This window comes from Leucopleurus acutus, assembly GCF_964270905.1.
Source record: "Leucopleurus acutus genome assembly, chromosome: 10".
Lineage (NCBI taxonomy): Eukaryota > Metazoa > Chordata > Mammalia > Artiodactyla > Delphinidae > Leucopleurus > Leucopleurus acutus.
In genome coordinates this window covers 82,210,805-82,226,177 of record NC_139153.1, presented here as the reverse complement: position 1 = coordinate 82,226,177, position 15,373 = coordinate 82,210,805, and the positions used below count along the sequence as shown (strand labels likewise).

Here is a 15,373-nt window from a genome sequence, read left to right as displayed (position 1 = left end):
TGGTACAGCCACTGTGGAAAAGAGTATGGAGTTTCCTGAAAAAGCTAAAAATAGAACTACCATGTGGGGACTTCCCTGGTGGCACAGTGGATAAGACTCCGAGCTCCCAATGCAGGGGGTCCGGGTTTGATCCCTGGTCAGGGAACTAGATCCCACATGCATGCCACAACTAAGAGTTTGCATGCCGCAACTGGGGAGCCCGTGTGCCACAACTAAGGAGCCCGTGAGCCGAAACTAAGGAGCCTGCCTGCCGCAACTAAGACCCAGCGCAACCAAATTAATTATGTTTTTTAAAAAAGAAGATGAAAACACTCAATGCCCTGTGGTGACCTAAATGGGAAGGAAATCCAAGGAATAGGGGATATATATATACATGTGGCTGATTCACTTTGCTGTACAGCAGAAACTAACACAACATTGTAAAGCAACTATACTCCAATTTTAAAAAAAAAGAAAATAAAAACACTAATTCAAAAGGATACATGCACCCCAATGTTCATAGCATCACTATTTACAATTGCCAAGATATGGAAGCAAGCTAAGTGTTCATCAACAGATTAATGGAATACTATTCAGCCATTAAAAAGAATGAAAATTCGCCATTTACAACAACATGGATGACCCTGGAGGGTATTATGTTTAGTGAAATAAGTCAGAGAAAGACAAATACTGTACGTTATCACTTATATGTAGAATTAAAAAAATTAAACGAATGAATATAGCAAAACAGAAACAGCAGGTATAGAAACAAACTAGTGGGTACCAATGCAGAGAGGGAAACGGGGAGGGGCAAGATAGGGGTAAGGGAATAAGAGGTACAAACTACTATATATAAAATAAATAAGCTACAAGGATGTATTATACAGCAAAGGAAAAATAGCCGCTACTTTGTAAAAACTTTAAATTGAGTATAATCTATAAAAATTATGGATCACTATGTTGTACACCTGAAACTAACATAATATTGTAAATCAACTATACCTCAATAAAATTTTTTTTATTTAAAATAAATGCAGGGCTTCCCTGGTGGTGCAGATGTTAAGAATCCTCCTGCCAATGCAGGTGACACAGTTTCAAGCCCTGGTCCGGGAAGATCCCATATGCCACAGAGCAACTAAGCCCACGCACTGCAACTACTGAGCCTGCGCTCTAGAGCCCAAGAGCCACAACTACTGAGCCCACGTGCCGCAACTACTGAAGCCCACGCGCCTAGAGCCCATGCTCCGCAAAAGAGAAGCCATTGCAATGAGAAGCCCACACACAGCAACAAAGAGTAGCCCCTGCTCGCTGCAACTAGAAAAAAGCCCACGCACAGCAACGAAGACTCAATGCAGCCAAAAATAAATAAATAAAAATAATTTTAAAAGTACTACTAGACATAAATCTTATTATATAAAGAAAGACTATTAGATACAGGAATAACAAAAATAAATACACACAGTAACAATCCAGGTTTACATTTATCTATCTTCATCCCTTCATTTCCATGACTATGAGATCCTCAGCTCATCCAATAGATTTGAACTGATCCAAATACCAGCTTTTTCTTTAGTTCTCACAGACGAACAAAGCCAAATCCACAGACTCTATTATAATTCACGACTTAGGACTGCACACTGCAAGTTATTGGATGTTAGTCCATTTTGGAGTTCATAACCTGAAACAGAAACTCAGATGGTTGGGACCTCCCTGGTGGTCCAGTGGTTAAGACTCCATGCTCCCAATGCAAGGGGCCCAGGTTCAATCCCTGGTTGGGGAACTAGATCCTGCATGCCGCAACTAAGATCCCACATGCCTCAAGTAAGACCCAGCACAGCCAAATGAATAAATAAAAAAATAAATAAAAAATTAAAAAAAACCCTCAGATGGTTGAAATGTCTAATTTTCAGGAAGGATACTTCATTATTTTTGCATCATTTAGATTGTCTTACACAAGTTTTCTTAACAGCTGCTAATCTTGCTTTTAATTTATAAATGTGGTTAGTTTCACTTCAATGTTGAATGCTGTGGGCTGTTTAATCGTATACTAGTTTCCCTTAACTGTAACAACAGTAGTTTGGGCCTCTTATATCCCAATAAGTAGGACTTTAGCCTGTGCATACATTGCAGTTCAAAAATGAACCATGTATAACCCTATCACCGAGAGACAAGAAGGAAAGCTGCTCTCCTCCAAAATTTTAGAGGGATTCTCTTTTTCTACTGAAAAATGGGAACCTGCCAGCTAATGGGGAACGTGAGGTCTCTGACCTCATCTAAAGGTGCTTCAGCCCTTCAAGTTCAAAAACGATTGACCTGCAGGAAGGTCTTCCTCTCTGGTTCCTGGACCCCCACACCATGGAAGAGGCCATCTTCCCTCCGAATTCAGTGTGATGTCCTCCATGGTTTGATGGGAGGGCTCACCAGTTCAACAAAGCTTGAAACCGGTACCAGTGTATAGCGCCCAGACTTACCAGAGAAGGCAAACACTGAAGATGTGCAATGTACAGCAGGGACAAGGAAAAAGGTCCCTCTGGGCCAGCAAGAAGAGGAAAGAGAAACAGAGGGAGAAGCAATACTTGAGCAATACTTGAGGTCAATGGGTATGAGCTTTCAAGTCAGGTAGACCTGGGGGTGAATCTTCCTGGCTTTTCCACCAACCAGCTGTGGAGCCTTGAGCACATCCGGCCCAGAGCAGGCCCCAGCCCATACTTACTGAATTGAGTGCTGAACGAAATTCTCTGACCATTTCCTCATCTGCCAACCAGTAATGCAATTCCTACCTTGCAGATTTGAGAGGAGTGAGAAAACACACAGTGCTAAGAAAAACAGACACAAGACATGCAGTAGGCTGGGGACCAGGGTTCTAAAGCAAGTTCTGCCTAACCTGGCAGGAGCATTCTCACACCAGGGAACATGAGTTCCTGGACTCTGTCTGGGGCCACGTTAGGAGGCGGGCAGGTGCAGCAGAGCAGGGCAGGGGCAGGGGCAGGCACTGAAGCGAGGCCACAGCGCGGAGGGAGCCAGTTCCTGGTGGCTGTTGGGTGGCTCAGACAGCTCCTTGCCTCCCCAGCCATGGTTCTCCCTTTGCCCTGGCTCTCCCGAAGTTGCTGCCGTCGCCTCCTCCTGCCACCCTGGCCCCCGGCACTCCAGGGCTCCTGGAGGTGCTGCTCCCAGGGTCCCAAGGCAAGCACAGAAAAGACTAGCTCCACAGGCGCTGGGCAGATGTCACCTTCCAGGGTAAGTGGCACCAAGAGTGAGGGTGGAGGGCAAATGTGTACTGGGGGCAGGGAATCCCCTCCCATCTCACCCTGTACCACAGGCCAGCTGAGTGCAGACACTACCCCCACCCCTAGAGCATGCTGCCTAGTTCCTCAATTCCCCAGCACCCTCCCTGCCCCCACCCCACTCCAGACCTCAGGGCACCCTCTACCTACACCCCTCCCTCCCTGCACAGTCCACGAAGTCCTTGAACAGGAATTTCCCCTCATCCAACAGTTAATTATTTCTCAGGGCGGGTTGGGACAGCCAGTTCTCCCCTTCCCATACGTCACACAGAAGTCCAGTTATAGCCCCTGGGCTGTGATCTCTAACTTTCCCCCTCCCCCCAGGCCTATGCCTAAGACAGGAAGCAATACAGATGTACTGCTGTTAAGATCACGTGTACTGCAGGCATCGCAATACAGATGACCTTAAACTAATGGTGCTGAAAAACAGGAAGGAGGCAGTGAACCTCAGCCCCCTGCCCTGGCTGATGCTCTTCCCTAACACCCCCCTCTCCCAGGACCCCTGGCCCCGCCCCACAGCTGAGCTGGCCCAAGCTGAGGAGCTGCTGGAGCAGCAGTTGGAGCTGTACCAGGCCCTGCTCGAAGGGCAGGAGGGGGCCTGGGAAGCCCAGGCCCTGGTGCTCAAGATCCAGAAGCTGAAGGAACAGATGAGGAGACACAGAGAGAGCCTGGGAGAAGACACCTAAGCTTTCCACCAGTTGCCACTTCACCCTCCTACACTGGAAATACTGCACACTACCCTCCCTCCCCAGCCCTTTGATCAGAAACATCTCAGCCTCTCCCAGGCCACTAAGGAAACGGAAGAAACCACCACAAAGGGCCAGAAATTGCAAAGTAGTGAGAAGCCACGGCCTCTGCAGTCTTTTCAGTAACATCCCCCAGTCTGACACCTCCTACTGACCTCCGCCCCACAGCAGTGTACACAGTCCCCACGGGAATTTACTCCGGATTATGCCCTAAAATAGCCTCACCCCAAAACCAATAAAGGGACGGAGCGCTTACAGACACCACAGACTCATGTGTTTTTTAGTTTTGTTAAAAAAAAATTCTGACAAATCAGGGAAATGGGGGTTTAGGAGTGGTGGCGATGCAAAAGAAGGAAGCCATGGGGTGGGGGACGGGGTCGTCAAGGGTAGGCGGCAGCAGTGTCTCCTTCACCCCCACGCCTGGCATCATCTCCTGAAGAGGAGCAGACTGTCACACTCCAGAATGGGTGGGGAGTTCTCTACCGCGTCTGTTCAACTGAAGAAAAACATGGCAATTAGAATAAGGTATGGAAAAGAAAAAGCTAGGTTGGTAGAAAAGGCCCCCCACCCCCGAAACACATGCAGATGTTTGTGCAGTGTGTAGGTCAGAGGATACATTTGGGGGTAAAGAAAGAAATACTTCGATGAGAAGTAATCTGATGAGAAGAGACCCCATAAAGAGGTCAACTAAACATCCCAACAGGGCATCAAGATGGGGGTGCAGGGGAAAAAACAGATGACAAATTTGTCAAGTGCCCACTATGCACCAGGGGCTTTAAGAAAAAACCCTCTAAGGAACAAGAAGAACCTAAAGGACTGGGGAAGCCAGTTTCATGAGATCATTACTCACTGTAGGAGGAGATGTCTATCTCATCAGGCAGCTCACTAATATTGACTTCAAAGCGATCCTGCACATCATTGAGAATCTTGGCATCATTCTCATCTGACACAAACGTGATGGCCAAGCCCTTGGTGCCAAACCGGCCTGCTCTGGCCACCTGGAAGGAGACAGATGATAGAATTGGTAGACCCCAAAGAAGGAAAACACCCAAGAGGAGGGGTGAAGATGTATGGTATGAAAAGATAAAGAAACTAAGGGGGTGGGAAAAGACACTAGGATACCTTCCGGGTGTGGGGCTTACCCGATGCAGGTATGTGTCAGAATCCTCAGGCATGTCGTAGTTAAAGGCGATGTTCACCCGCTCGATGTCCATGCCTCGGCCAAACAGGTTGGTAGCCACAAGAATTCGTCGTTGAAAATCTTTAAACTGCTGATACCGAGAAAGCCTTTGTGAGAAAGGAAAGCAGAAAAATGTTGAGAAAATGTTGAGAAAAATGTTGCTCTCAAGGGTCTCTTCCTCGCAAGGACACAAAGCACCTTCCCCATCTCTGACTCACCTCTCCTCCTGAGGCATCCCACGGTGGATGGCAATAGCTGGGAAGTTCTGCTCCACCAGGAGCTGGGCCAGGGCAATGCAACGCTGCACAGACTTCACAAATATCACCACCTGTGTGTGTGTGTGTGTACATATAAGATTGGAGGGGATGTGCGTCCATGTGGGTGTGTGTGAGAGAGATTACGTGCAAGAGTTTTCAGTAATTACACTCTTCTAAAAGAACTCCTCTTAGTCCCCATCACGTATTTCCTCTTCTGCTCTAAATATTACTTAGCCTTTCCCTCTTGGCTCTGATTTTTCCTGAGCAGACAGACATGCTGCAGAGAAGGTATGGAAAACAGTAACTAAAATTACCAGACATATTAGGAGACAAGGATGAAGCCACCTCACGACTGGTAAAAATTTGAACTAAAGTCTGGAAAGACCACAACCGATATTCCGACTCACCAAAACGTCAAATATAAGAACTTACCCTAATTCTAGAAAGTAGTTTTTAGTGCAAGCAAATCACACGACAGGTAAAGTGATGGAACACTTCTCCCTCAGTTAAGTAGTACAAGAAACAAAACTTAATCAAACAGGCTTAATGTATTTCTGGACTTTCACCACCTTATTAAAACTCTTCAAGGATTTTATAATTTGAGCTTTATTTTGTTGAATATCTATGCCAGCCATGGAACAGAAAAGCAGTTCCCACCTTGCTCACGCTCAGTGCCACCAAAAGACATTTTTCTCTCATTTAATAGAATTTTCATTTAAGAGAATTTCTCCACCATTCTCTTTCACATGACACACATGGTTTCCTCAATAAAAGGATATATTATAGAGGTTCCTGCAACAGTTGGAGACGTGCTCGTTCTCCCTACTGAACCTTGAACAACTGACCTGGTTGAATTCAAGGACATCCAGAAGGTCAAAGAGCTTCCGGTTCTTCTCGTTGTCCTTCAGTTTCACGTAGTACTGCTGCAACCCATGCAGCGTCAGCTTCGTCTCATCATCCACGAAGATCTCCATTGGCTGGGGGGGAGGGGGGAGGGAAGGGGTGGGGAACGGGAGGAGGGCAGAGTGGGGGGGTTAAACCTGGGGGGGTGGAGGAAGTTGATCTCCAATACACCCCATGGCGGGATGGGGAGAAGAGAGGAGATTGGAAACCCAACCCCACCCCCAAAAATACCCACATATTAATGTGGTCTTTTCCACAGTTGATCTAATATCCTTCCTATCAGTTGAGTTTTAAGATTTTCCAACTGAAAATTTTCACAGGAAAGAAACTTTGCAGGGAGGAAAAGACACAGTACAACCACCCAATGGCAAGATGCCATTACCTCAAATGGAGGTGGTGGAGGAAAGAAAACAATGGGAGGTGATTCTCCAAGAGAGAACATGATCCAAACACCTGGGAAATGATGGGAAACAGTGACTCGAGGTCAGAATAACTCCATCAGAGCTGGTTTAATATCGGGGAGAGGAGAAGGACTACTCCATTTTATGCTCTCAACTACGAGAATCATATCCCCATTACGAAGGTGGATGTCTTCCATATCCCCATTAGGACGGTGGAAGATCAGAATGCTTCAGTGGACATAAGTCAAAATGCCATGAAAAGAGAAGCAAAAATTACTCAAAATGAGCAACAATTTGCCCTCAGACCACAAGGAAACAGTTTTGAATAAGACTGGTCTCAACTAAAAATCAAACCACCTAAACTGTTACATGGAAGGTATGAATAAGTAGTGCTAAAAAGCAGATTCAGAGCAGCAGTTATTCACTCATCTTTAAAAACAAAACAAATCATATACACACACAACCCTTGAAGGGAAGGAAGGCAGCATTAAAAAAAAAAAAAAGGCGGAAATTGACACAAGACTCAACTCCAAAGCCCAACTTTCCTAGCACTCTTCACTAACTTGAAGACATAGTTAACATAAAACCCCAGGGTCCAAGATTTCGGGAAAGGATGTGTGTGTCATGGGAGAAAACCAGAAGCCCAATCTCAGAAGTCAGACTAGCAAAGGTAGGCTTTCCAAAGAGAAGTTCCATGGCTTCTTTCAGATCTAATCTGAGCCCCAAGTATAGCTGAAGAGTTTTGGTCCCATGGGAAGGAGCAGAGCAGGGAGGGAAAGAACACACTCCACTGCTTATACAACAGCCCCGCCTAGCCCCAGACCCTAGCACCCACCTGGTTACATCCAAGTGGAGCTCCTCACTTTACCTTTCCCATATCCCTCTAAGTATTAAAAAAAAAAAAGTGTTTAAAAAATGAAAAAAAATCTACCACCCCATTCAGAACACCCCTCCCCACCAACACAAATGGAGGGAAACAGGGAACACGGCACGCCTTGGGTTCAGGAAAAAAACCGGGAACGGAAAAAGAGGCTGGTTTGGTCCTCGGCTTCCTGGTCAGGTTCCCCGCGGCCTCCGCTGCCGCCATCCACCGCCGGGTGCCGTCCACATTCCCCCGCCGCGCCACGGTGCTTCTCTGCTGCCGGCTCACATCAACCGAGGTTCCGGATGGGTGCGAGGAGGTACGGGTGGGAAGGAGTATGGACTCGGGGACTGAGGTGCCAAAGGCCCCCACCCCTGGAGGTGGGGAGGAAGCGGATTCATCTGTGCTGTTTGCTCTTCTTTTGGACATGCCCTGCCATCTGTCTGTCCCTCTCTTGCTCTCCTGCCACCGGGACATTATGAGTTTGGGGAGCAGAAGGCTCCGGTTGTATGCTCGATGCCACCTTGAGGGTGCGTGGCTGTAGGGAGTATGTAGGAGACGATGGGTGGGTGGTAGGGCAGAAAATCCTGCCCTCCCCCAAAAGGGAGAAGAGGTTCAAAAATGCTGTGATTAAAAAAAAAAAGTCGAACACTTCCCGCTCTCACGTTAACCCGACCAAGTCTTCCGGAGTTTCCCTGGCGCCCGCGCAGACCCTAACACTAACTGTCTCTGCCTCTGTGTGTCTCTTCAAGGAGTCATCACTCCCAAATGGGCATGTGCCCCCTTCTTGGCGCTTGAAGGACAAGGGAGTCTGGAGGAAGAGGGCGCGGAGGGAGAGGAGGCAGCGGGCGGGGAGTGGAGGGAGAGAAGGTAGAAGGGTATTTACGTCTTGCATGAACTTGCGGCAGACTGGGCGAATCTCTTTGCTCAAGGTAGCACTGAACATCATGACCTGCTTCTCATGGGGGGTCATGCGAAAAATTTCCTGGACATCCCGACGCATGTCTACAAGAAAAAGGAACTATAGTAGAAGAGAAGCATATATCGTAAACAAAGACCAGAAACAGGCATACCAATGAGGTAAAGACTGTTGGTAAGCGAGAGTCTCAGTTCAGGGGAAGATTTGCCTCAGGCCTCTCTCTACTCTATTTTCTCCAACCACCATATAATCATATCCATAGTAATAACACAGTGGAAAGAACAATGGATTTGGGACCAGGTTCCAGCTGTGTATTTTAACCACACAAGAAATTAGATGAAACCCCAAAGCCCACAACTAAAACATGGGGATAAAGCCCACTGCAGAGGCTCACAAAGATTAAGTCCTCTGAAAAATGCTTTACAAGGAAGGCCCTTCTCCCTAATCCTCTCTCCCCAAGCTCCAACTGTCTACAAATATCGCGCACCTATTACATTCCAGCTGTCAGAGTCCATTCCATGCTTCCTCTGGATCACACTGTCCTATCCAGTCAGGCAAATATGACATCTCTACTTGGAGCCCACCTTATAGCTCGCCATCTAGAATAGCCAAAGATCATTTGGAATGACTTATCCCTGGGGCTATGTCGATCCCTACTCTCTCATTCACCAAATTTGAGTTCTTACAAAACATTTTCCTTACTTAACCCCACTTAGCACACCAGAATACCACACCACACAAACTCCCACAAACACCCTCCACATTAATTCCAGAACTTAAGTCTAGAGATCTATTCAGCTATAAATTCTGACAATATATGCTGAGCTGAGGATGTCAAAAGAGTAGACTGTCTCCTCGTCCAGCTCAAGTTTCTCCCCTATGACACCCACTATAAGGTTTTACAAAGGAGAATGGTGGTGTGACTAATATCCAACATCAGCAAAGTCCCTTCTCTCAAAGATAAACATCACCAAAAGAAAGAACATAACACCCTCCTCCTTGATCACTAAGGATGCTTAAAAAGCCTAACAAAGACTGACCAGGGAAGCCAGAGCCATCAGTCATGGGTGATAGATTAAGAGTCGTCCTGGCACTAAAGTGCTCCAGTATCAAATAAACATCATTTGGCTCCAAAAGGCAACTCCCAGATCACTAGCCCAGTCCCAGCACTGCTACTCACCGAGCTGTTCAAGCATCTTATCGCATTCATCCAAGATAAAGTGTTTAATGTGTTTGAGATTGAGGCTCTTATTTCGAGCCAGGGCTAGGATGCGGCCAGGGGTCCCCACGACGATATGCGGGCAGTTCTTCTTCAGCACCTCTTCATCTTTCTTGATAGACAGACCACCAAAAAACACTGCGACCTGCCAATCCAGGAGAAAAGAGTATCTCACGAGGAAGGAAAGAATTCAACCTCCCCAAGGTTCCCATCCTTTCAGTTTACTCTAAACCAAGTCTTAGAACACTTCAGAGCTAAAAGGAACATAGGAGATCACCTAATCTAAAATTATTATATACCCCAAACATTAAAGTTAAGAAACAAAAGTGACCTGCCCTAAATTGCATGGCTGGTCGAGGCACTGAGGACCAGCATTTAGTTCTTCTGACTTAATCTAACAATCTTCCTTCCCCAAGGCCAGGCTTCACTGTAAAAATGAGGACGGCAAGAAATCACCAGTGTCAAGTACCAAAAAAAGCTCATGGACATCAAGTTTTCCTAAATGACCCCAGATTTTTAAACTCCTTTGCATAAACCCTATGAAATTACTGACTCAGGCTAAATATACTACTCCATGTTAAAACCATTAGGGGAATGGTTGTTGAGGATCTGGGCCTTAATACCCTCTCAAATAGCACCAAAACTGCTTTTTAGTTTCAAGGGGGAAAGATCAGACTGACAGGACCCTAATTCTAGGGTAAATCTAAAACCATTAACTGTGGGACAGGCAGGTTTGCAACAGAACAGGAGATACATAGCATCATCTATGAAGAATTCTTGCCAAAAATGTTCAACTTGAACCAGTTAAGCTTTCAAATATAAATTTCAGTTTAGGGACTTCCCTGGCAGTCCAGTGGTCAAGAAGCCACGCTTCCTATGCAGGGGGTGCAGGTTCGATCCCTATCAGGGAACTCAGCTCCCACATGCTGAGTGGCACGGCAAAGGGAGGAAAGAAGGGAGAGAGGTAGAGAGAGAGAAAGAGAGAAAGCAAGCAAGAAAGCTCAGTTTATAGGAAACACTGGGAGGGAAAAACAAGTTAAAACAACACAAGGGAGTAACCAGACAAACTCAGAGGTAAGACATTCTGTAGAACTAGCCCAACGTCTTAAATCACTGAAGCATAATTTTGAGCAAAAGAAAGAAAAGTAAGACTATATCAGGACAATTTATATTTGATCTTGACACCAAGACCATCCTCTTTTGAGTCCACAAGGTGATGAGTCAGACCTATAGAGGAAGAAGTGCAATCCTAGCTCTCTACTGAGCTCAATGACAAATGTTTCTACAGTCATTAACAATGGAAACCGTTTCCTGGTTTTCAACTTATAGAATCAACCTACCAACAAGACTGCTTGCTAAAAGGACAGAAAGTACACCGCAATGAAACTGACAATATAAGAATACAAACATACATAACACACACACCAGCTTTCAGACTATGTTTAGATAATTTAAATTAATACAGTTTTCAAATTCTAGGAGAAAAAGTGTAAACAAGCTAAATAATCTTTCACGAAAAAGTCAAAAAGGCCTTTAAGTTGACAAACTGAGAAAATAGCACCGAATACTTGGTTTCACAGAACATCAGAACTTAAAACAAAAAGTTAACTAGTGGTATTCTGTGAAGTACGATTAGACGGGAGAACAGAAACCTTTTCGTTACAAGGCCCTCTGGATCACCTATGCGCTTTTACCAGGCACAGAGACTACTTTTACTACTTCGGTTTTAAACAAATTACTTTTAGTCTAGGGCTATTACTCACACATTCCTAGTTCTACATATAAATTAAAAATCAATTATGAGGAAAATCACAACAATCTGAACAAAAATACTGTTTTTCTTTCATCCAAGGAGGGTACAAAGTTATATACATCAAGCATATGTTTATGCTTCTCAAACTCCAATTACCCGAGGATCTTGTCAGAACACATATTCATACTCGGTAGGACTGGAGTGGAACTCATGCAATCTACATTTCCAACAGGCTCCCAAATGACACTGAAACCACAGGTCTGGGAACCACACCCTGAATATCAATGCACAAGCATATTTATAAAACGTGTTAAACACTAAGGCAAACTATAAAGCTTCTCCAAAATCAAAATACAGCAGACATCTCTGAAAGTATAATGCATACCCAAATGAGCCCTAGAATGTAAACCTCTTATACACCTTAAGTTGCAGAAACTTACTACGTACTACATGCAACTGAGATTTGTGTATAGATATTTAACACCTGTGGGATGTGAAGACTGCTGATCTAACAAGTCTCCAATGCCTCCAACTCCCCACACCCTCACTCCCTCAGGTCTCCTTACCCTAGCTTACCTTGACGTTGGGCATGTATTTAGAGAAGCGTTCATATTCCTTGCTGATCTGAAAAGCCAACTCCCGAGTGTGACACATCACCAGTACAGACACCTGGGGGGGAAGTAGACGGAGACACACATACAGTATATCCCTTCACCAGGCATGTCACAAAAGCACACCCAGCAGATCACAGGTGACTACAATTCTGGATCTAAATCATTAACCCCGTGATTACTACAGAATATTCTCATGCCTATCTGTCAAGGATGATAAAGGTCATCTTAACAATAAGCACTCCTGGCTCTGAATGCATCATGTAGCAGAGACGAAAACACCCTTCCTGAACATTACTAGCCAAAATGCCTTCCCCAGCACTCTCCCCAAGTGTACCTGCCCAGTAACTGGCTCCAGCTGTTGCAGTGTAGCCAGCACAAACACCGCCGTCTTTCCCATGCCTGACTTGGCCTGGCATAGGACATCCATTCCCAGGATGGCCTGAGGGATGCATTCATGCTGGACTAGAAGTAGGGAAAAAAAAAGATAAATTAGTTTCCAGAGAACTCCACCACCTTTTTCACCAGGCCAAACCCATTTCTCACCACTCAATTCTTAAGTTGTTCTTGTCAATTTCCAGACCCTTTCTACCTCTCTGTCCCCTCAATCAAAGTGATTCCCAAATCAGACCTTCCCAGTTCCTTCTAACATAGCCTTCCAGCTATGGGCCCAAAGTCCTGCTAACAACCCTCTTGCATCTACCAATTGGACGCCTTAGGTGCTTCTGATTCTGTCTGAATGTTCCTTCATCTGTAGCAATCCATGAATTTTGAGTGCCTGCCACAAGCCATTTCTCATACTTAGATTATCATGCTTTGGGACACATAGCCCTGCAACAACCTTGAACAAAATGAAGAACTTGGTACATGACCCAAAAGCCAGCCATAAAGGTTTCCAGAGACCAGAGTTGGCCTGGCCCAAGGGTCCAACCAGCTCCTCTCTGGAAATTTTAAACTAAAAGTCAGAGAGACAAAATTTAAAACAGGCAAGAAAAAAAGCCCCTCTAAGTTGCTTTTAGATCACTAGCACTTACATGCTATCATGAATGAAAGACCCACTTATGTAAACCTCTTCTATTGCTAAAATAGTTTTTAGTACTTATTTCCTGGTCTATCCTGAATATAAATCTGTATCACCTGAGGGACCATGACCATACTGTTTCCTGTAACCTTAAAGAGCCTAATGAATACTCCAAGCCCAACAGAAAATTTACCTTCTGATGGATGCTCAAAGCCACAGTCAACAATGGCCCGGAGCAACTCTGGCTTGAGCAGGAAGTCACGAAAGCCAGAGCTGTGAATGGAGACGTAGGAGCCCTTGACATCCTTCTTGGCAGGGGCCTCAGCCCCATCTCCCCCAGCTGCTGTCTCCACCTCATCATCTTCATAGTCCAAGAGCTCATTGTCCACATCGTTCTCTGCCATAACTGGGCCGGCAGGGGGAGAAGGGGAGGGGTCTCTGGGTGAGTTCACGCAGAATAAGGGAAGACAGAGGAGGAAAGTGGGGGCTTGAGAAACAGTAGAGGAAAAGAAACACAATAGTTTCTGACAGAAGAGCTGGGGGAAAAAAAAGAGAAAACTCATCAGTCATGAGCAGAGCCTTCACCATCTTTTCCATCCCCACACTCTTTCCACTTTCCCTAAGCTAGGAAACATTTACCTGGAAAAAAAAAAATAATAAAGAAGCACAAGACATAAAAGCGAAAGGCAAACATAATACTGGGAATGGGAAAAGTGGGCCCAGGGGAAGTGGTTAGGACGTAAGTCCCCAAAAAGATAGGATCGGAGAAGGAGAAACCGGAAAGTTAGAAGGGCAAAACCGACTTATAAACTCCTGGTCTGTGACAGTAACAAGGAAAAAAAAATACACGTCTGAAAAACAGAATACTACTACTGACTTAAAATGGAGAATGAAGATGAAAGTGACAAAACGAAAAGTCCTCAACGGAAGACCTTGTGCTTTCCCTATAATCTCAAGGTGTCGACAGCAGCCATCAGTCAAGGGTGATAGATTACGGTCGTCATTACGCAAAGCGCTCACTTTTCAAAATGAAAACATCATGTGGCTGCCAACCACCTCTCGCAGCACTCCAGCCTCCCACTCCTCAATAACCTTCTGGAGCTTAAGAAATCCTTGTGTAATTAATGACGGAGAAAGAGGCCTAGAGAAATGGCTCGGCCGGGAAAAAACCCACTCCTCCATCATACGATGAATAAAATAGAACACAATAATTAAGAAAGATATATCCTCGTTCCGGCTAACAAAAGCTTTACCAAGTGACCTTCCATCACCATTATGTTACTCCTAGGTGTAGCTCATTTCCGAAAACACACAACGACACCACTTGTAAACATTTGGAAAACACTCCAGATAACAGTGGGCAGTCCGTGGTGAGAAAAGTTCAACTAGGCCCACAAGTCGGGACTCCTTCCATTCCCACCGCGGACCGAGATAAGCGGGAAAGTGAGAAGAGCCCCGCCCTCTGCAAATGCCCAGGACCAGAAGACGCCTAGCGCCGCCTCTCACTGTCGCTGGGTTCTGAGGTAACCGAGGGTCCCACCGAAAGAGCGAGGAGCAAAGGAAGCACAATGGCGCCGGGGCCACCATCTTGGATTGGGCCCCTCTGGCTTCCCTACCTTCCCCCGAAGTTTCTTGATCTCGAGGGATGCAAGTGATGGAAGTAACAACCCAATCAGACGCCAGCGACCAGACCATAGCCTGTACAAGGGTTATCAGGAGGCCGTGCGACACGATGGCCACAGAGAAACGCAGATGGAGGCGGATGGTGCCGAAGGCCAAAGCTTACCTGAGCAAGGCGAAGGCGTATGGCGGCGGTAACAGCGACGAAGGAAGGAATCTGCCTTCACTTCCGGTTCCCGGCTTCCCTCTACCCCGGCCTCCCGCCTTACGACCGCGCAGACGTAAGGAACCGGAAGAAGGACCTTCCACGGTTCTATAGTTCCGCGCGCTCCAGGGTTGCCTTTAGAAAATGCCTGTGTGGAAAAAAAAATTTTTTTAAGCCACTTCTAACTCCTCCGCTACTACCAGTAACAAAAGGCATAAAGGAAACTAGCATCCTCCCCATTGTTATCTTTTTTCTCTTGTCCTGCTCTTTTCCACGCCTCTCTCTTCATTTACGTTCTTGCCGCACAGGCCTTCTCTCTGGGCACCCCTCCGTGGGTGCAGGAGGACCCAAGGTGGCGGGATTTCGAGTTCCCACGGGGTCCTTGGTCCGGTAGTCAAGGTGACCTGGGGACG

At 46.0% G+C, this 15,373-nt stretch overlaps 2 protein-coding genes across 5 annotated transcripts; one reads left to right on the top strand and one right to left on the bottom strand.

The window, feature by feature from the left end:
* Positions 1 to 3,029: 3,029 nt before the first annotated feature.
* Positions 3,030 to 4,136, top strand: MCCD1 (mitochondrial coiled-coil domain 1). Its single transcript, XM_082847631.1, has 2 exons — positions 3,030 to 3,216; positions 3,761 to 4,136. Exons 1-2 carry the CDS (start codon positions 3,052 to 3,054, stop codon positions 3,947 to 3,949), a joined length of 354 nt encoding a protein of 117 aa, XP_082703757.1. The 5' UTR covers positions 3,030 to 3,051; the 3' UTR covers positions 3,950 to 4,136.
* Positions 4,137 to 4,287: 151 nt separating this feature from the next.
* On the bottom strand, positions 4,288 to 14,988 carry DDX39B (DExD-box helicase 39B). 4 transcript variants are annotated; one of them, XM_082848605.1, is made up of 11 exons: positions 14,922 to 14,988; positions 13,329 to 13,671; positions 12,452 to 12,579; positions 12,080 to 12,172; positions 9,712 to 9,895; positions 8,499 to 8,617; positions 6,292 to 6,423; positions 5,408 to 5,517; positions 5,152 to 5,296; positions 4,860 to 5,007; positions 4,288 to 4,505 (listed from the first exon to the last, which is right to left on the bottom strand). In XM_082848605.1, the coding sequence occupies exons 2-11, from the start codon at positions 13,537 to 13,539 to the stop codon at positions 4,489 to 4,491; spliced, it is 1,287 nt and encodes a 428-aa protein (XP_082704731.1). In that variant the 5' UTR covers positions 13,540 to 13,671; positions 14,922 to 14,988; the 3' UTR covers positions 4,288 to 4,488. The 4 variants fall into 4 exon arrangements, with proteins under 4 accessions (XP_082704731.1, XP_082704732.1, XP_082704730.1 ...); XM_082848606.1 differs by lacking the exon at positions 14,922 to 14,988 and adding an exon at positions 14,752 to 14,816; XM_082848604.1 differs by lacking the exon at positions 14,922 to 14,988 and having other exon boundaries at positions 13,329 to 14,054.
* Between the last annotated feature and the right edge of the window lie 385 nt (positions 14,989 to 15,373).

What these genes read in the sequence shown, in the direction of transcription:
- MCCD1 (XM_082847631.1), top strand. Translation starts at nt 3,052, where the DNA reads ATGGTTCTCCCTTTGCCCTGGCTCTCCCGAAGTTGCTGCCGTCGCCTC. An exon ending in GGCAGATGTCACCTTCCAGG is followed by an intron (nt 3,217 to 3,760) that starts GTAAGTGGCACC and finishes CCCCTCTCCCAG; the next exon opens with GACCCCTGGCCCCGCCCCAC.
- DDX39B (XM_082848604.1), bottom strand. Translation starts at nt 13,698, where the DNA reads ATGAGTTTTCTCTTTTTTTTCCCCCAGCTCTTCTGTCAGAAACTATTG. An exon ending in AATACATGCCCAACGTCAAG is followed by an intron (nt 9,896 to 12,079) that starts GTAAGCTAGGGT and finishes CTGGATTGGCAG; the next exon opens with GTCGCAGTGTTTTTTGGTGG. An exon ending in GGGATGCCTCAGGAGGAGAG is followed by an intron (nt 5,297 to 5,407) that starts GTGAGTCAGAGA and finishes TTTCTCACAAAG; the next exon opens with GCTTTCTCGGTATCAGCAGT.